This window comes from Anastrepha obliqua, chromosome 2 (genome assembly GCF_027943255.1).
Source record: "Anastrepha obliqua isolate idAnaObli1 chromosome 2, idAnaObli1_1.0, whole genome shotgun sequence".
Taxonomy (NCBI): Eukaryota; Metazoa; Arthropoda; class Insecta; order Diptera; family Tephritidae; genus Anastrepha; species Anastrepha obliqua.
In genome coordinates this window covers 87111032-87133443 of record NC_072893.1, presented here as the reverse complement: position 1 = coordinate 87133443, position 22412 = coordinate 87111032, and the positions used below count along the sequence as shown (strand labels likewise).

The 22412-nt window shown below is 36.3% G+C and overlaps 1 protein-coding gene across 3 annotated transcripts in view; it reads right to left on the bottom strand.

Annotated features, from left to right (window-relative positions):
- Nucleotides 1–3694: 3694 nt before the first annotated feature.
- The window catches only part of LOC129237351 (peptide transporter family 1), a 55691-nt gene continuing 36973 nt past the window's right edge, over nt 3695–22412 (bottom strand). For 2 of the 3 annotated variants that reach the window (XM_054872035.1, XM_054872037.1), the window contains 5 exons: nt 6574–6652; nt 6248–6476; nt 4858–6175; nt 4555–4791; nt 3695–4494 (listed from right to left, as the gene is read on the bottom strand). In XM_054872035.1, the coding sequence (XP_054728010.1) occupies nt 4273–4494; nt 4555–4791; nt 4858–6175; nt 6248–6476; nt 6574–6652 (2085 nt within the window). In that variant the 3' untranslated portion in view covers nt 3695–4272. Of the gene's footprint in view, nt 4495–4554; nt 4792–4857; nt 6176–6247; nt 6477–6573; nt 6653–15744; nt 15878–22412 lie in introns of those variants that run through there. The other variant, XM_054872036.1, reaches the window with a different exon arrangement.

Sequence of the window (22412 nt, the reverse complement as noted above, 5' to 3'; positions counted from 1 at the left end):
ATTAATAGGACTATGAATAAGTTCCTTGCGGTTTTACAACAGATGGCGTAACTTGATTATTATTCCATCGATCCACATTTCCAAACATTCATTGGAGAGCTACTGTCGTAAGGCACAAACGTCAGTATAAGTTTTTTATTTGAAGCGTAAACAACAATATTTTTACCACACTTGAAAATGTCGAATTTCGTGCCAAATAATGTGTTTTTGCGGGGAATTTTTTAATATGAAGAAAAAAGCAGCCGAAAGTCATCGTATCTTGGTGGAAGTTTATGGTGAGCATGCTCTAGCTGAGCGAACGTGCCAGAAGTGGTTTGCACGCTTTAAAAGTGGTGATTTTGGCTTGGAAGACGAAGAACGCGAGGGTGCGCCGCCAAAGTTCATGGATACCGAATTGGAGGAATTGCTCGATCAAGATCCGGCTCAAACGCAAGAAGAGGTTGCAAAAACTTTGGGAGTTGATCAATCAACCATTTCCAAACGTTTAAAAGCCATGGGAATGATCCGAAAGGTAGGCCATTGGGTGCCGTATGAATTGAAGCCAAGAGACGTTGAACGCCGTTTTATGGCATGCGAACAACTGCTTCAACGGCACAAAAGAAAGGGTTTTTTGCATCGAATTGTGACTGGCGATGAAAAGTGGGTCCATTACGACAATCCAAAACGTCGGGCAACGTATGGATACCCTGGCCATGCTTCAACATCGACGTCGGCGCAGAATATTCATGGCCTGAAGGTTATGCTGTGTATCTGGTGGGACCAGCTGGGTGTTGTGTATTATGAACTACTGAAACCGAATGAAACGATTACGGGGGATGTCTACCGACGACAATTGATGCGTTTGAGCCGAGCACTGCGAGAAAAACGGCCGCAATACGCCGATAGACACGACAAAGTTATTTTGCAACATGACAATGCTCGGCCACATGTTGCACAAGTGGTCAAAACATACTTAGAAACGCTCAAATGGGATGTCCTACCCCACCCGCCGTATAGTCCAGACCTTGCGCCATCCGATTACTATCTCTTCCGATCGATGCAACATGGCCTGGCTGACCAGCACTTCCGTAATTACGATGAAGTCAAAAAATGGATCGATTCGTGGATTGCGGCAAAACCGACCGAATTTTTCACAAAGGGAATCCGTGAATTGCCAGAAAGATGGGAAAAAGTAGTAGTAAGCGATGGACAATACTTTAAATATTAAATTTGTAACCATTTTACGTCAATAAAGTTTCAAATTTCGAAAAAAAACCGCACGAACTTAACCATAGTCCTATTAAGAAAAACATTTTTCTAATAGAGGTCGCCTATCGGCAGCAATTGCAAATCTCCGAGTGTATTTCTGGCATTAAAAAGCTCCTCATAAAAATATCTGCCATACGGAGTCGACTTGAAACATACTTTTAGAGTGAAAACTAGCTACGACTTTTTTACATTGAATTAAGTCTATAAACTCAAAAACAAAAACTAATAATAATGATGGTTAGTAGCCTTTGCCGCATTTTATAGTGAAAATGCGGAGAAATAAATTGAGCTTAAGCTTGACTCTAAATATGAGCGTAAATTTTTTTCTATATGCAAAATGTCACATTCTAAGGGAAGTAAGGTTAATTTAGTAAAAAAAGGTTTACTTTTAAGATTTTTTTTTCGATACAGATTGTGTTAGTTTATTCAGTCAACTTTTACGTAATAATGAAATATTTGCAAAATATTGAAAACTGAGCGAGTGACAGAACATCTCACTAGCGCTTGTTTTGCGGTGGACATCACAATAATTTGAAGTAAAAAAAAAATCAAGAGGCATTTGTGGAGGTCACAGAAAATTTAGAAGCAAATAATTCAAATATTTAATATTGAATGGATAAATTAGAAATTGTTTTCTGAGTTATTTAAAGAACTGCAAATGGTTAAAATTATTAAAATATAATAATTAGTGGAATACTCACTAATAAGTTATCAGTGCTAAGAATTTACAACAGCATTTGTTAAGTAGATGTTGCCTCAAATCAATCGACGGTTACCTTTGGCTCTGGTATTAAGACTATGATCGGATTCTGGAATGTAAAGACCCTGAAAGACTCTGCTACTGACTTTAATATGAATTCCAGGTTTATTGACGCCCTCTGCTCCAATAGGAGTTTAATGAAAAAAATATAATAATATAATATAATAAATAACACTGTGTGACAAAAAAAAAACAAATTAAATATACTTTTATGGAGACCTAGCATAACTTGTGGCTATAGAAAAACTAAAAAAAATGGTATAGGAGAAATTTCCAATACACCCCCAAAATCTCATTTTATGGCCATAAAACCGTTTTTCAGTAGGTTCATGTGAAGAATAACTCCTAACTTCGCCAATTTCCATCCGATTTCGAATTTACTTTTTTAGTTCGAAAGAACAAAAACAAGCCTTTTTGACAGTGTGTTGACAATTTTTCTGAAATGACAACTAACGAGACTGTAGACGGAAGTATTTGAAATTTTTTTAGTTTTTCTCTATTTTTTCGACTTTGACATAATTTTTACGATATTATCCGATATTGAGGATTTTTTTAGTACACTACTGTTATAGTAAATTTAATTTTGCGTCGAATGAGCTATATTTGGCTGTAATTGAATTAAAATTAATAGAGTTGTGTGGGTTTTAAGATTTTTTCTTTTTTTTACTACGAGATTTGGTATGCGTTTCGAAGCATGAAAATGAGTAACAAGGGTCATTATAAACACATAATATTTATTGGAGTATTGTGCAGTGCAGCACTGTACGGTGCGGTACGGTGCAGTACACAACGGAACTGGTTCCAAACTTAAAAATGCATTGGAAACGGCCCTTTGGAGTTTAGTATGGTACGGTACATTTGTCATTCTCTTCATCAGTTTTGAATACTTCTCTGTAAGAAATTCGATCATCATCATTCATCTGAAGTCGTCATCAACTAAATTCCATTGTTTAAATCGAGAAGCGAGCGTTTCAGATTGTCTTCCCGATAGAAGTATGTAAATCACGAGAAAGATCCTGAAAATCTGAATTTGATACAATGTCTCGTTCTGAAAACTTAGAACCAGACGGAAAGTACTCTTCATCATCAGGTTTATTGTTATCAGTTTGATCATCATCAGCAATGAGTTGAACTTCCTTCAGTTCATGACCTGCAGTTGAGTCAATCATATCGTCCGAGACTACGGGGTTCTTAACAGTTGCAACATCAGCATACTTTATGTGCTTTCGAGTTTTATAATGATGACCGTTTACGTCCGTTTTACAAAAATAACAATCATCTGGTTTATGATAAGGCTGATGATGCCACATCATCGGAGAATATTGAGAAATTCGACTTTTCTGGCAACGTTTTGATTTATATCTCTTGAATTTCACAACACTGTCAAAAAGGCTTGTTTTTGTTCTTTCGAACTAAAAAAGCAAATTCGAAATCGAATTGAAATTGGCGAAGTTAGGAGTTATTCTTCACATCAACCTACTGAAAAATGGTTTTATGGCCATAAAATGAGATTTTGGGGCTGTATTGGAAATTTCTCCTATACCATTTTTCTTAGTTTTACTATACCTACAAGTTGAACTAGGTCTCCATAAAAGAATAATTTCACTGTCACACAGTGTAATATATAAAATCCAATATTATGTCACTATTTTGGCTTCCATTGAATCGAGGTAAAAAAACAATGTCTTTATTTATTATAAACTTACATCATTTATTATTATCATATAAATAAATTAATAAAAAAGTATTTAACTACTTAAACCGTAACATGCAGCCAAAATAATTATATGTGAAAATGTATGTATTTTATAAGCATAAAAACTTAATTATTTATAAATGCACACAATTATAAAAGTGTAACGGAACGCATCGCTGCAATATTCTAATAGATAGATTTACTTAACAACTTAGTGTATGCCCGGATATATGTATAAAATACGAGATTTAACAAATAAATGGTAAAATACGTATCACACAAAATAACAGAAAAATCGATATTTACATGCGAGCAAAATGGCAACCACAAACAAATGCAGAAAATGTACAAAAATAATACAAAATTTAAATATAATATATTCTATAAAGTGGAAATGAGCTAAACGAACCACAACCTACTTAAGTACTTTACAGCGTTTCTACTGCTGCTTGGCTAGGCAATACTATGCGGATATTTGTAAGCGGCTTCAAAATTGCCGTATACTAAATATAAATAACAAATTTTTATATAAACAGATATAGTACAAAGGTAGCTGCAGTCTATGGATTTAACGCTCTCCCTCATATGCATCATTGAAATGTCCATTTCCTCTATTAGCAGTGTACGTTTCCCTCTCAGCTTCTCTTTGCTTGGAGATATTTGGTGTAACCACTACTTGATTTGCCTCGGGATCTTCGCCATGTTCGACATATTTGTATGGAATAGTGAGTAAAATGAAAATGAACATGTCCACAACCATAAGAGCGGCAAAAAGTGCGAATTCGGCAGCCTTAATAAGAAAATTTTTTTTAGTAATGGATTAGGATAACAAAAGACTTAAGACACAAACCTGCGATTCAAAGAATTTCAATTCAGCGATGACTACTACCAACATGTTGCCGATGGAGACGGACAGTAGCCAGCAAGCTTGTAGAACGGATGTCATACTCGGTGGTGCCTGTGTGTATGAAAATTCCAAGCCCGTCACAGAGAACATGATTTCGGCAGCTGTGATGACAATGATCTGCGGTAGTTGCCACATGATATGAATGCTATTGGGCGGCGTAATGACATGTGATTTTGAAGTCTGCAGAGGAAATAGAAATATTAGCAATGAAAAATTAATAACTACATTCCTTCATATTATACTCACAAAGCCATCTTTAGCATTCCCGTGCACCAGCAGCGCATATACGCCGCCACTCTTCGTATCTATGCTTGCGATTTTCTTATTCGCCACCTGCAATTCGCTTTCGCCATGTACCACATTCACCACTTGCGTGGCATTGCTAAAGACCAGAGGCACCGCCGTTTCTACGGCATCAGTTAAAGTGATTGCACTCTCCTTGGCGGGCACATTTAATAGTATGCGTACCATTGGATTACCCAGCTTTGGTTTGGCCGCTGAGTCTAAGAACTCCTGCACACCTTCGTTAGAAATGAAGTAACTCGTCTCCTTACCAGGTGTCAGTCGGAAGGTCCCCGAGAAGTTTTTGCAACGATCGCTCGCTGAAGTCGCGTTGAATGGATAAGCCTGTGGCTTCGGCACAGACAGCGTCTTATCCTCCCACAAGCCAAGCGGTTCAATAACACTCGGCCGATTCGGTAGCCCTGAAGCAAAACGGTAAGCACAAGGCATGCCATTATAGATGCGTAGATGGTTTCCAAATGCCGCGGGCGGCAATGGATCAACTTCGTTTAGTTTGACTTCGAGGAAGGCAGAAAGCACAAAAGCAATTGCGGCTAGTAGACCACCAAGTGTGAGCTTTTGCAATGGACGTTTAATACCAAGTTTTGCCAAAATCGGATAAAGCACATAGGTGAACAGAGGAATCATGCCAAGTATGAGCAATGGATTGACCACCTGCATCTGATCTGGTTTAATGATATAACCGAATGTTTCGCCATTCATGCGCGTCGCCTGGAATGTCCAACGTGAGCCTTGCTGATCGAAGAGCGCCCAGAATACGGGGAACGGTAAAAATAACGTTAGAATCTTCAGTAAGACCTTCGTATCAGCCACCATTTTTTGTCCGGAAGTTGGCTCCGCATAATCAAGCCAATGTTTGCGGGGATTCGTCTCACGCTCGCGCCGCCAACCGCCTATAGCGTCGGATATGCATTTTGACACGCCAAAAATCATATTGCCAGCAGGTGGCTTAACCACGTACAATCTACGGCCAGCAACGAAAATCACTACCGAGAGCAACATCAGCACAGCTGGCACGCCGAAGGCCAATGAAAAACAACTCTTATCGCCAAAACAGTGCACATCCTCACGTAATATGGGCGTAAGTGTTGTCGAAATCATGGATCCAGCATTGATGGCAAAGTAGAACAATGAGAAAAATGTAGCCAATTGTTTGGCTTGCTCAGGCATGCGGAACTGGTCACCGCCAAAGGCTGAAACGCATGGCTTAATACCGCCCGTACCGAGAGCAATCAATGTAAGTCCGAGTATGGTGATTTCTCTGGAAAATAGAAAGTGGATTGATTGAATATTTGACTTAACTTCTTATGACTCTGATTTGTGCTTTACTCACTTTACGGGCAGGTGCAAAAGCGGTACAGCGCCCAGCGACACAATCACGCCACCCAAAGCATATACCATTGACAAGTATAGGATGGTTCTGAATTTGCCCAACCAACTGTCGGCAATAATGGCGCCCACCAAGGGAAACAAATACACCAACATGGAGAAGACATGAAAGAGCACAGTCGCCGTATCCTTGTCATAGTGCAGTTTGGTGGTGAGGTACAGCACGAGAATTGCTTGAAAAAAAAAAAACAAATTAAAAAGTACAATAAATAAAATTATTTGTTTTTGCATTGGGTGAAAGTAAGAAAGTTTATTGACTTCACTACTTACTTCGCAATCCATAATAATTGAAGCGTTCACAGAACTCATTACTGATAATGAATGCGACCGATTTGGGATACTCCGTCGGCTGAAATAACAAAAACAGAAAAAAAAAATATTTTTTTGAGTTAAGACTTGTTCATAAAAGTATTAAATGAAATTAAAATATGTACAAATATATATGTATGAATGTGCGCTGAGGTAGACAACATTTCATTTAATTTTCGTCAATTTCGTTTACCAGCTACGACGCGCGAAAAATGTGATATTTTACAACAATTAAAACTGGTTTCGGCACTTGTGAGCAAATTTTTGGCTGCTGGTTAATGAATGATGAGAAGGCCGACAACTGTTACAATGAAATGATAAAAAGATATTTGCACGCCCCACAAACAACTCTATAAGGCATTTGATTCCACTGCTATATTAAGAGTATAATTACAGATAGTTGTTGATGGCTGTGCAGACGGAGATTGATTGGCCGATATACGCATATTTTCAGCAAGCAAGGGACGCGTCACCGATAAAATAGTGGCGTACAAAGTTATTTATTTACACTGTGTGGCAGCACTTTTGAAGCGTCAGAAATTCCTTTGATGATGATGATGACGATGATTAATTGCTAACATGTCGATCACTGGGCGCATAGCAGAATGAATTTTGGGTACTTGAGAAATAAAGGGCATAAAATACCTGCTATGAGATACAATAATTCATTAAAGTGTTTCACGAAAAAACCATTTCTGGAATTATATTTCATTAGCCCCGATTTTGTACAATATGTGGTATATAAAGGGTGTTTTTTTTAGAGGTTAGGTTTTCAAGTTATCACTACTTTTTTCGTAGATGGTCTTTTTGACAAATAATGGTTCGGTTCGCGCGACGCATCGAAGAAAATTTTGTTCAGCGATGAAGCTCACTTTTGGTTGAATGGGTATGTCAATAAGCAAAATTGTCGCATTTGGAGTGAACATAATCCACAAGTCATTGCTGAGACGCCGTTACATCCTCAAAAAGTCACTGTTTGGTGTGCTCTATGGGCAGAGGGAATCATTGGTCCATATTTCTTTAAAAATGAAGCCGGCCATAATGTTACAGTCAATGGAGAGCGCTATAGAGCCATGATTAATGACTTTTTCGTGCCTGAATTGGACGATGTTGATGTGGACGACCTTTGGTTCCAACAAGACGGCGCTACATGCCATACAGCCAACGCAACAATCGATTTATTGAAGGAAACTTTTGGTGAGCGCATTATCTCGCGCCGTGGACCTGTGGCGTGGCCTCCAAGATCGTGCGATATAACACCGCTGGACTATTTCTTGTGGGGCTATGTGAAGTCGCTTGTCTACGCAGATAAGCCCGAGACGATTGACGTCTTGGAAGAGAATATTCGGCGCGTTATTGCTGGCATACGGCCCCAATTGCTGCAAAAAGTGGTCGAAAATTGGGCCTCTCGGCTGGAATTTATTCATTTTTAAAACATAATGGCAAACCCTTATCTTTATAATAAAGCTAAATTCTTGGCCATAACATTAAATTATATACGTTTTATTTCATCTTGAAAACCTAACCTCTAAAAAAAACACCCTTTATAAGATCCTCCAGCAACTAGTTGGAGTGTCCACAACTCCTCGAACACGGTTTTGTGCAAGGGCTCTATGTTCGTTCCAAGCCTTATTCAAAAATATCATTTCTGCCTCCGTCCGTTGAACGGCGCCAAGTGGTTCGTAGTCTGCCTACATTTCGTCCAGTCTGCTTGGAAGGAGTTTCATCGTAGCGCCTGTGTGGCGTTGTTATCGTCGCTCTTCCCCAGGGTATAGTCAATCCATTGCCATTTCTTTCTACGGAATTCAGTCGCCCCATTGGCTTGATTAGCCTTCCTCAGTAATTCGGTGTTAGATATTGTTCGGGGCTAGAAAATTCGCATTACGTGGAGCAAATAACGATTAATGAATGTCCCCGCCTTGCGATCACCTTTTGCTGTGACGTTGCACAGGCGTGTAGCTGGGCGGATTTGACGTATGCATTGAAAATTCGCAGTTTGGTGGGCGTAGTTGTTGTATTATTTTGTCAGCGCGGTGCAAGAGTGCCGGACGGCGTCTTGCTTTTGGTAATTCTGCTTTCTACGTCAATCTCACTTCCTCCATCTGCGGCGCTCATACATCTCAAGTAGCAAGAATTATCCACGTTTTCAAAAATCTGCACATCCACATCCACTCTTAAAGAATCTGATGAGCAGCAGTTCAGGTTAAATACTCTTGCCTTTTCTACGCTGATTTTAAGTTCTGTTTAGTGCAATAGTTCCTCAATTGACTGAGCCATCGATTTTAGATCGCATATCCTATACGAGAACAGACAAATGTTGTCGGTATATTCTAATTGATCGAAGTATGTGTTAAGGATCTGCCAAGGAATTCCGCTTTGATGGTTTTCGTTAGCAAAATAAAGACTAAGAACGTTTTCAAATACCAGGGAAAGCAGGGTAAAGATTAGGGCAAAATACCACCTTGCCGAACGCCAGTTAGCACGTGAAAGAGTTCCGATAATTTTCCTTTATAGAAGATGTGATCGCAAGCGTCGCTGTAGCTTTCCTTGATACGAACGCTTCAAGTTTAACTGATACTCCTCTCCTCCGCAAAACACCCTACATACACTTCCTATTTACGTTAGGTGAAGCTTGGATCTATATTCGGTACATTGTGCTATGATAATACGGAGTGTGGTCTGCACTTGAAAAACCACTACGGAATCTAGCTTGGCAGAAACTAGCCTTCAAGGTAGACTTTTAACCGCTCAAGTTTAATGTGCACAATTACTTTTTCAACAGTAGGGAGAACGCAAATGCCTCTCCAGTTGTTACAGTCTTTCCAGTCACCTTTCTTGGCTAGCTTCACAATAATTCCTTCTTTCCATTCTTGAGGATAGGTGTCATTGTCCCACATAGATGTTTGAAGTGGGAGCAATATTTCGACTTATAGCGTTTGCAATTAGCGCCGTACGTCAATCATATTTGACACTTGTGCACCAGACAGCTTCAGTATACAAATGTAGCAGTATGCAATGGAGCTCGTAGAAGTCCAAATAAAGAGATGCATCTTTCAAAATAATTTTTTTATGTACTAAAGAAATTATTCAAAAACAAAATGGATTGTTAATTTTGTGCTACTTTATATGTGATGTTATTAATAGTGTTCAGTAGGATGCTACACTTCTATTATCCTTCTCATATGAATTCGTATTTAAATCTAATTACTTTAATTTTGCGCCTTATTAATAGGCTACTTATTGAGCTTAATAAAGTTCTATAGTTCACTTCATATCGATTTTGGTTTGCCGATATCTCTGTTTGGGTCTCAGATTAAATCTTTTTGATCCCAAAGCACTTGCAATTAGTTAGAAATTATTAAGAAATTATCATTAAGCTCTTCTGTACTTTAAGTCTGTAAGGTTTTATTTTGTTTGTGAAAAAAAACAAGAAATTTTACCAAAGAAATTAACTTTTTATTTTTTCTATTGTAGTTATACAAATCCAGTTTCATTTCACGGAATTTAGTTTTATATCTTGGGGATTAATTGTCACCTATACATATGTAAATATAAAATATTGAATTCTACCCGTCCTACTCTGTACCGGCAACCGTCACTTACATCACCTACTCGCATGTACTCTAACAGGTTGATTGATGGACGCAGATGGTGGGGTCTAATAGTCTCAGTTGACTGATTAATTAACACATCTCAATAAATACAAAAGCTGATTGCGAACATGATCCTATAAAACGTGTTTGAAATTAAAATATTTTTATTTAAACAACAGATGGATTTAAATTCAAATGAGTAACTCAAAGCGTGAACAGAATGAGATGAAAAACTAATTAAACACTTGCAAATGCACTGGTTATAATAATTTCCCACAAGTTTCCTATTTAACATATATAGTGGCAAATATATACTATATTTGGTGCCTACATCCTTTGTTGGGTATTTGACTGAGCTCCTCCTCGTATTTGTGGCCTGACTCTTAATGTCTTTCCGTAAATGGGCCAACCTATAATTTTATACCGCCTCCGAGCTGCAGATGTTTTCTATGAGGAACATTTTGAAGGTAGAAATGTGCTGGGAAGTTTTTAATTGCCCGCAGAGTAGCGATCGCTATGAAAGAAAACTTGTTCGATCATTTGGTGTTTCATGTCCACAGTGCATTTTAAACCCGGGCATTACCGAATGGTAGTTATACACAAGCCATCATTCGGCTACCGTGGCTGCTAGTAATTCACTCAAACCATAAATTAACCAATTTAAGACGCTGTTGAGCGGAGTCAGCTTCGGAAGAAAGTACACTGTCATCCTGCCTACAAGAGAACAATAGAGGGATAGAAAGCCCTTTCAAGCAGTTGAACCAAAAATTTCTTTACTGACGATCCTGTAACAGAAAATGGCACTGGTACTAGTAGGTAGAATACTTCAGATATACTTGAGGCTTTGAAGTTATGAATATTTTATAGCTGGTTGCTCGGATATCAAATTAGTGTCACTGCAGATAAGTTGAAAGTGAATTCCATCGTGAGACGGTTTAAGTTTGAAGTTATGTTGAGGTTAATGGAAATCAACTGGCTCGTTAAATGACAAAATGTGGATCTGAAGACAGATCTGTGGTCAAACGTCGCAGCAATTTAGCAAGATTCGTTAAACGGTTGGGAATATCGGTAAGAAAACTCTCAAGAACCGTTGGTGTAGTCTGCAGAAGCAGCCCAACAACTAAGTAAATGTTTCTTGGAAAGGCAAAAGTGTGGAAAAGAAATGCCTCTTCAAACTGAAAAGAATTCTTGGCATGACAAATTATGGGGCATAATCAATAGCAACAACATATGATCCCCATAGATATGCTCGACTATCTTATGGCAAAGGCGGCACAAAATTAATCAGCATTATTTTGTTTCTGAGTAACTTTTTTATTAATAAAATAAAAAAATGATTTTAAGTGATGGAAGTCTTTATTTTGAACTTTAAGCGCTCCATTGCTTCTTTCTTTGTAAACTGCCGCTGTCTAGTTCACAAGTGCCAAATATTATTGAAGTATGACGTCATTTGCACAAATTATAAATCTTCCTATAGGGTGATTAATTTTGCGCCAACTTGCGCCTTTTGTCTAAAGGAACTACGTTTATATCGCAGCTTTAAGACAACAACTGAAAAATGTTTCAAAATATAATTAAAACCACCTCCTTTAGGTCTCATTTATTCTTATATCCTCCTTTCTTAAGCCTGAAGTGAAGCACCCACCTTTGTTTGCATGGAAATCAGTCTCGCTTTTCCAATCAACTCAAATCTATTAATGTTGAATATTTTCACGATCTGACATCATTGTATAGCACAATACGCTGCCCAATGTATTGTTCACAAGCTCATTTTTCTCACAAGTTTAAATAATCTACAGTAGTTTTATTTCACTTTTAAGAGTTTTTCCTTATCTAATAAAGGATTATCTTGACATACAAAAATTGCAAAAGTTAAGTGTGGTTTACTAACGGTACACTTGTATATAAAATGTGCATCGAAGCAAATAAAAACACCTGTCACTATCACTTATGAGTCGCAAGCACGGCAAGTGGTTTGGCTAAGAAAATGCGTAATACCTACGAATATAAACAATGAGGAATGCGTATAAAAATTCATTAAGTGTGGTTTTGAAAATAAAAATATTGGGCAACCGGTTAAGGTGAAAATTTGTTATGTGCGGTACTAAAAAAAAAAAATAAAAGTATGTTAATAAAAATTAAAATAAAATACTTGCTATAAAAATTCAGAAAGTAGTGCTTATATTTTCAAATATTACGTAATAACTTTTACAATAATAAGAGTGTTTTTCCATTGGAACTGCACTAAAACCTCCTTATAGTCCTCTTCCTTTTGATGAGCACTCGTAACCGCATTTGAAATCCACTGTGGGCATAACATATTAAATTGAACTAAAAGTGTTTTCTAGTACAATGGCAAGCCACCGAATGTATTTCTGCCATGAAAAAGCTCCTCAAAAAAAAAACTAACTGCCGTTGGAAGCCGGCATGAAAAAGTTCGGCTGAACATCTATATGAATGAATATATATATAAATTTGCATATATATTAATAAAGCGCATTTTCTTCTTCGTGATAACTGGTGTCAAGCCTTATGCTCTTTGCTTTCTTCTGCATCTGTAACCATGTTTGTATCCATTTATCATTTATATTAGGAGCCAGCGAAGGTGTTAAAGTAGCCAAATTTTCTACTTTTTATAGGCGTACAGCTGTTTCGAACATAAGTTGTGCAGCGATGAATATGGTAATGATGTAATCGATATCTACCTACATTTTATACAAAGTTTTGCATAAAATTGGCACAATCAAATGAACATCCACATTTTCTATTAAGCTAATATGTATTTGAAGAAGGTCCACTATGCAATATAAAAAATTAAATTCTTTGAAATAAAAAGTTTCATTTTCATCGGGCTCATACTTTTTTAATTAATAAAATAATTGTTTGAAGATTCTGCTCTAAACTTTCGTATTTTGATCTCATATCTACATAGTTGCACATATTTAGGTTGTTTTCATGCTTCAACATTTTATTTGAAAATGAAAATGTAGCAAATGCGCAGATATTCATCACAAAAAATGCTAAATTTCCGCAACGTTGCAAAACATGAACTTTGAGAGTAAATGTCACGCCTAAAAATTATATGATAGTATGGATTTGCCTGCTTCTAATGCCTGTAACGCCAATAAAGCCGGAGAAACTTCGAAAATCACAATGGCTGAAGGGACTGCTATGGAGTTCTAGCTTGAGATCTTCATTTGCTGTACAGTATCTAAATGCCTCTACGCTATACAAGAGCACGAACATGATGAGAGACTTATAAAGTATAGATTTTGTTGATCGAGAGAGAACTTTTCTACTCAATTGCGTGCTCAATTGAAAGTATCCATGTTTCGGTGTTAATGCTGATTCTTAAATATATGAGGTGCCCTATTATTTTCTAATAAAACTATCAACAGTCACATGGGTGCCAATACATGAATGCGCTATTTTTTAAGCCGAATATGTCCGAGTAACGGCTTATTCTACCTATAGAACGAGGTAGGCAGTTATGTGCTGCGTGAGATGAATTCAAAATACATAATAGTTTTTCACCTCAACAAGAAAAACGGTGCGCAGAAACTTTCATCATTTACATAGATCCTGGTTTCTGAAAACCAGATATCCTAATAAACGAAAGAGTAGTGGCTTTTAAATGGCGAGACTGACGCTGTAAATCGTTTGGTTTTCATTTCATACATACATATCAACTTATTATTACTTGCAATATACTCGTACACCACAACTTATATTTCATTATTCGAAGTAAAATAAATCTTCTAATGCAAAAAATGGCGTGGCACAAATATGATTGAGATGTGTTCAGCCCAAGATTCTTCTCTCACATCTTAGTGAATTCCGTCTAATCCTACTTCAACATTTAAAATTTATTCCAATTATTGATTTTTGAACGATCATTCTCAGCGTTAGATGTAGAAGATGAAGCATTCAAGTCAAATCACTTCTAACAGCTGCGAATTTGCTTTTCAGTTGATATCAGTGTATGATCTTATTTAATAGGAATTCATTTACATCATTTCTGCAATTGCTTTATATATATTATATATATATATATATATAATTGGCGCGTACACCCTTTTTGGGTATTTGGCCGAGCTCCTCCTCCTATTTGTGGTGTGCCTCTTGATGTTGTTCCACAAATGGAGGGACCTACAATTTTAAGCCGACGCCGAACGGCAGAAATTTTTATGAGGAGCTTTTTCATGGCAGAAATACACTCGGAGGTTTGTCATTGCCTGCCGAGGGGCGACCACTATTAGAAAAATATTTTATTAATTTTGGTTTCACCGAGATTCGAACTAACGTTCTCTCTGTGAATTCCGAATGGTAATCACGCACCAACCCATTCGGCTACGGCGGCAAGCAAAATACTTACACAGTTTCTTGGCCAAGGTAAGTAACTACAGAAACTATAAACTTATTAGTCAACTAGCATTTTTGTGTATGTATGTGTATAAATGCATGACATTTTTAAAAATTAGCCTGTGCACGATTATTGAATTTAAATTTATTTGCGATGCATAACCTAGCTTTGTGGGTGTTTGCTGAGTTTGGATATGCGGAAGCGCGGAATTAAAATGATGTTTGACATTGACGATAAACAATGTTTAGGAGGCCTAAGATACATAGTATTCGTATATATACTAGATTAAACAAATATATGAATATAAATAAACAAAAATTAAGTGGGATAATTAATGAACTATTCAAATTCGTGGTGTTACTTAATTATTAATCACGAAAAATTTAGTTGATTTAATCTGAAATCTAGCGGGGAAATACCAAAATTAAGAAACATATTTTCCTAATAGCGGTCGCCCCTCGGCAGGCAATGGCAAACCTCCGAGTGTATTTCTGCCATGAAAAAGCTCCTCATAAAAATATCTGCCGTTCGGAGTCGGCTTAAAACTGTAGGACCCTCCATTTGTGGAACAACATCAAGACGCACGCCACAATTAGCAGGAGGAGCTCGGCCAAACACCCAAAAAGGGTGTACGCGCCAATTATATATACATAAATAGTATGAAATCTTACACAAATTAGTTCTTTCTCCATGTTCAGTCAAATGCATCAAATAGGGTTTAGTACAAAATGTTTATGCTACAATATTCTGTGTTCAAAATTCTGGCTACGAATAATGAAAATTAGTGTGAGCTTCTTCAGAATTTTAGTATAGAATTTTAGTATAGAAGGTTATATTCAGGCGATATTATTAAAATATACATGCCAATTTTTGACCCAGAACAAAACGAAGACCATCCAACAGCCATCGAATTGACCTGATATGGCAATTCTGTTTGATCGAGTCAAAAAACAAATATCGGGGAACGCGTTTTAACAGCCGAAAAGAAGTAACTGATAAATCTTCCTAATAAATAATATACATTTCGGTTTCGATAATCTGTTTGGCACACTTTCATTTCTAAAATGCAGTTCATTCACATTAAATAGGACTAACATAACCTGTTCTTTTTTTACACAAAGTTTATATTTATTGTGCTTTCAAATATTTTGATTTTTGCCCCTTCTCATAGCTCACCCGTGTTTTGACTTGGCTTTTGTTTTGCTCACGTTCTGCGATCTCTTCGCTACGCAACTCGGTTGCGTTAACTCTCTCAATCACTTCATCCATTTTCGTCTACTTTAAAGCACTTGATAGTTAAATGTGTAACACGCAATAATATTTATTTGCTTTAAACTGCAGTATTCGTAATATACACATATATTATATACGCCTAAGGAATGTGTGACAGATGAAACACATCCATGCAGAAAAAAAACAAGAAAATACGATCACTGAGCCCAAATTAATCGAAAATTGATTTTAAAAAAAATCTCAAGGTAAACAACAGTAAAGAAAGTTATAAATATTTTTTTCCCCCACTTTAAGCACTAATCGTTTTACAGTTTGACTTAACCACTCTGTGGTCGAATGTAGACTGTATCGCCACTGCGCATGATTGACGATGTTAATATCAGCGCTTATGTATGTAAATACATATGCACATTTTTACTCAGTAAAAGCTGCACTGACATTGTCATTTTTGCTTTTCGCCGTTTTTTCAAGCTTTTGTTTATGAATTTTATGCTTTACCTAGTTTCAGTTTTACGCTATTCATAGACAAGTGTCTGGGTGATAAAGAGAAAAGGTGGATAAAACAGCGTACGTAAGTAAATTACAAAATAGCAAGAGCCATAAGAAAATGTTGACAAAAAATAAAGGAAAAACTTTAAACTGACTCGAGCTTTCGCATGCAAAATACGCATAGCGTGCGGTAGCGCAAAACTTACTGTCGCATCGCATGTGCAAGTAGTGTACACTCTGCTGTCAGCCTAAGGGCGCGGTTGGGCATGAGAACTAAGTGCTTTTCAATTAAATTCTAATTTTTTAAATTTTTACTTTCATGTGTGAGTGCTCACTTAAAATACTTTTAAAAAGCCAAATTGTTTATACGGTAATAAAATGTAAGGTATTGGGTTTTTCAATAACGGCCGGTAGATGTTGAAATGGAATAAAATGGCGTTTGCTGTGTGGCACGTAGCGCCGTCCTACTGGAACCACATGTCGTCTAGGTCCATATGGTTCAATATGAGCCATAAGAAATTGGAAGGGCCACGTCGACCGAAAAATGGGCGCAATGCGCGCAACGTTTGCGTTAATGAACATTCATTTTGATAATAAAGTTTTATCATTTGAACGTGCTGTTCAATCGTGTAACTTGCCATGATGATTTGGCATAAACAACTGAATAATAAACAAGAGATTTGACAGATGTCACCAAAACAAAATGGCTGCCATAGGGCGCCAAAATCGACCCGCGCCAATTGAAAAACCCTTACAACCTGTGTAGTGCCCATTGATATCATACAAAGCTTTTAATACAAAGCTCAAATATCATTAACAGGAGTGCCGTAGTCCGCCCGCAACGAAATATACACTAAGTTCTTGAAATATCTATCGTCAAAGTTGAAGCAGAGAAAAATATATATTAGAATGATTCAAAATTACCTCAAACCCTTAGCAGCTGACTGGTGCAACACAATAAATATATATATCATTCTTGCGAAGAAGAGATCTACCAGCCTTTTGAAGAGCGACCTTTAACCAAAAGGACTCAATCCCAGAATTTGGGATATCATCGCATTAAGCTATATGTAAAGCAGATTCAATAAATTAATAATTTCTATCGTTGAAAACAAGTGTGTTTTCTGAAAGTTCTTTTTGACTTTCCCCAATCAGTTTCCAAAACTTGCATAGTTTGCAAAATTTAGTTTCGATTTGAATTTCAATTTGCATTTCATTAGCTATTAGTACATTTTTTGAGAAAGTTTTGTCAAACCAGTGTTGACCAGAATTGACGTGCCAAGTTAGAGACCGCAGAAAAGGGCGACCGAGAAAGAGCTGGCCCGAAGATGGGAAAGCAGAACGCCAAGAAAAAAAGCTAAAGTGTGAAATGGCTTTGAACAGGGAGAGATGACGCGTGGTTGTGAATGAAGCAGTGGTTCATCAAGAACTGTGATGCTAAGAAGAAGAAGAAGAAGATGAAGTAAAATTATAAACAACTCTATCCCGTTGTGAAATTATAAAGCACCACAATTTAAAAATTTATTTATTTATTTTTTAATTTCAATTGTTTTATTGTAAAAAGGCCATATAAAAAATAAATTTCAAACTTTTAACAAGATTTATTACTACTTGACAAATGTTTAGCAAAACTTTCGGCTTTTAAAATTTGTTAGAGAATATCTGGACATGCAGTTTTATAGCCTATAAAATAGAAGATTTAAAACAAGGCACTAAAACAAAATGTCGGGCATTCGTTACATAAGTATGTAGATAAAATGTGCAACACAGTTGAAAAAGAAATTATCAACGCGAACTTTTCGACACTTCAAACTTGCATTTTATCATGCCAGGATTAGTGGGCTATAAAACTGTGTAAATTTTCTTTTAAGTTTTTGATTGCAATTTTTGAAATTTTGGAATTTTGATGAAAGTTTTCCTCATTTTTATAAGTCCTGTACGAAATTTTAAATGTGGATTAATTAGGTCTTTGCCATAGAAATATCTATATTTTTAGAGAAAAAAACTTTCAACTAAAAAATAAATAAGGAAATAGTCAAGACTTATAAAAAGTGGTGCTTTTATAATTTTGCCAAAGGGTATATATTACAGGAGGTTCTGTTTTTATGCGGCTTTTTTTTATGCGGTTTTGAAATAGTGCGGTTTTTTTTTTTAAATTACAAAATGCATGTCGACCTATCGCGAATTGTACATATAAACAAGATTCTAAACCAGCTAAGCAAAAACTCATCACAGATTACATCAGAAATGCTAACCCTACAAGTATGGAACCGCCTGCATCACAATCTAGATCAGACGTGTACATTTCCTCAAGTGACGAAAGTGATTTTACGCCAAATCCTAAACGAACGCGCAACATGTGGGTATTGTCTGATTCTATTTCTGACGTAAATTTATTTTTCGATTCTGACGTTTCTTAAATAAAGATATAATTTTCAAAAATACAATATTTTGTTTATGCGATTTTATTTAATTATTTCAGATTCATGCGGTCTATGGAACGTATCTATAGTTATAATATGGAACTAGTGCCTTTTTTTATGCGATTTTATTACATTATTTTAGATTTATGCGGTTTTAGCACTTTTGAAACGTATCTATAGTTTTACTATAGAACTAGTAGCTTTTTTTATGCTGTTTTTTTTTATGCTGTTTCTTGCGGAACGTATCTACCGCATAAAAACAGAATCTACTGTACATACATATGTATGTGTGTACATGAAAAGTTGCACTTGCTTAACAAGGCCTTTGACGGTACTCAATTTTTGCTCGAAATATCAAAATCTTAAAATAAAGCCAACAGCTTATTGACGATAGCATAGTAAAGCCACTTGGATCCGCTTTTCCCCCATTGTCATTTTTCATTTACCTCGATCGTCTCGCCCCTTCCCTCTTTGCATCCCTTATCACTTATTTGCCGAAGTATTCCGCGAATTTAAAACTACTTCCGACCTTTGTTAAACTCTGCCAAAATCGCAAAAAGCGGTTTTCGCATCAATGAAGAAGAGCAAGTTTCTCGAATTATTTTCTCCTCAAATCAATCCAGGCTTGATTCGTAAATTTATTTTAGCTAACAAAATTATTACTCTAAATCACTCAAAATGTATATATTAACTTTGTGCCAGCTGATTTGAGTCTGTCAAAAATGAGTTCATTTATTGTGTTGCCTTCATATTCAAAACTTTTCTACAAGAAATATTTTTCTTTAAGACGAAATAAGGGAGAGTGTTAGTAGTAAGGATGATAAATTATAAGGTTTGGCCATCCGAAGCGAAATTGTAAGATTAACTATGGCTGCTACGTCTCAGGGGATTTGATGCGTAATGTGTAAATGCAAACATAATATAATATGTAAAGGAAGGATATTTAAATACAATCTGTCTCCCAATCAGTCGTTTTTCAGACGACAACGAAGTAACATAGGCGGTAGCCGCGTTGATTTTTTCGTATATCTCCAACACCATCTCAGTTTTTGCCGACCTCTATGGTAGCAAACCACCGAAATCGCTGAAAGGCGGTCACTTTCTTTCAATAATAAGCTGGTGGTCACGCGCTGATGGTTTCACGTAAGAAATTAGAAAGAGTTCAACGCAGCTTTGCCAGATTTTCTCTGCAATCTCTTCATTTTAACGAGCCGTCCGTTGTTTATGATAATAAATTTCATATCACTTTCCTAAAGGCATACCAAATAATACACTTACTGATGTTTATCCACGGTCTCTGGTATCATTCATTGTTCAGACTTACTGGAACAGATAAACACCCATATTCGGCAAGGGTATTGCGTTGAATATTCAATTTTTTAAATCAAATGATTTAAATATTACACACCTTATTAGGGCTCTTAATGAAGCTAATATAAATTTTGATAGACTCGATCTTCATTTCCCTCCTGCTAGAACTCTATTTTTACTCGTATCTATGTTGAAATCAAATTACTTTTCTTATTCTTATCTTATCTTTTCTTTTCTTATTTTATACTTAAGTCATTTTGTACCTCTTGTCTGTAAAGCTGTGTAACCATAGACTTATGTATAAGTAAATGAAATACCTCTTGTGGACAGTGTGGAATAATTCGAAAAAATATAAAGCCCTCGGCTCACAAATATCTCATCAGCAAAGCGTAATACGGATTTTCAGAACTACGCTCTCACATTGTTTAATCTCAATTTTACTGCATATAGTGGCACTATTACTTTCCTATTTTATCGTAGTCAACTTCTTCAGGAGCTTCAGAAACCATTGTCTTTAGAAACGAAAAACGAGTAATCATTCTAATTTACTTTGAAATCACTTTGGGAGATATGCAAGAGATAAAAAACAAGTCAGCTTCTGGAACTAAAAAGTTCCTTTCGAAAATTTCCATACATGCATAGCGTGACTGTAACTAGGTTAGGTTAGTTTGTAGTGGCAACTAAGTTAGGCAAATATATAGGCGTATTTTTATATCACAGCTTGGCTTGATTATCTCCAGGCAACCAACTAAACAACCGTTTTTTCTTATGAATTCATACTTATGAATATACTCATACTTAAATAATCGTAGTGCGCCACCTTCCACTTCCCGTTTCTTTTTTACTATTTGTTTAGGCCTACCTTTCAGCATGTTACCCTGTAAGGCAATGCTCTGTAAGACATCGGATGTTATCGCGAGTTAGTTTTTGGCATATTTCCGCCTTAGAAATAGCCAAGCTGCATTTTAGCGTCATGTTTCGCCGAAAGGTAAATCTCCTGAAGGGCAGTTTTCAAGCAGCATACCAATATATACTTGCATAAACGTTTCTAGACAGAATCTGCCCATTTAAGTACTTTCCGAAATTCTTCGATGTGACAGGCTTTATGAAAGCGCTTACCTTTCCTCTAGCATACATTCTGAATACTCGTATTTTCAGATTAGATTTGATATGCATCTATTTATTTGTCCCTTCATTTTACGTTGTAAATTTGTATGCATTGTGTGTGAATGCATAAATATATATATGTACTTATGTATGTACACCCACATAAAGTTCAAACTTCAGCAAAGACATAATATTTTCCTATTGTATTATATATACGTACACATGTAAATGTATATATATACATATAAGTACAGATAATTCCATTTTCGCAAGATAGTAGGTAGTTGCTTGAGTTCCCCTGAAACGGAGAAGAATAGCACAATAACTCGAGGAAGAGAGGAATATGAAACCTAAAGGCGCAGTGTGGAGCCATTTATAGTTTTCATAGACATACTCGTGCGTAAAGTGCATCGACCGCCCGACCCTCAAGTGAAGCTTTAAACGGGCTCCCTTTGTTTTCAATAAAAATTGTATTTCGAATTGAATGTGACAAAATGTTTACTTCCTCTTTTCACAGTGATTTCACGTAAGCGTAATAGACGTTGTTGTTGTATTTATTGTGACAGTAACATCTATTGCTTTAATGGCGACTATTAATTTGCATATGACACAAGAGTAAGGTCAAAAAGCTACTCAGTAGTACAGAGAGTATATAAAAAAACATGCCCGCTATGCAAGCAATGCAATGACCGACTAGAAGACAGCAATAAAAGCAATTCAATTGGTTCAATTTGGAGAAATCGAAGCTCATTTCGATATCACAAACATTGCATAGATTCGCTACAACAAAAACGTCGGCGACAACAACATCAAGTTCGCAAGTAATGCAAATTAATTAAAATTGAATTATTTAATTGCCTTACAGCGCTCAGGGTCAAACTGAAAGCGAAGGAGCGGGAAAGAGAAAAAGAAGATGGGCTAGTTAAAGGGGAAACTGGGGATATTTAACGGGAATAAATAAAGAATTTTGCGGAAGCAATGCGATTTAATAACAACTAAGGACGAAGTGATGATTGGTATTCTGTGAAATTATGTATGAAGTAGTCACATATGAGCTTTACAGATATTTCAAATAAGCTGCACATTTTTTTCTTCTTCTCCATAAAAAATTGCTCGTACTGTTTTATAAGTTTTCACTAAAAGAAAATTTAAATAAATTTTCCTCTGTCAATTTTATTAAATTTGAAGACATAGATATACAACATATGTACATAGATAATAAGGAACATTTACAATATTATTATTATTTTAGAGCCGTGTTTGACGGTGAGCCTATAATTG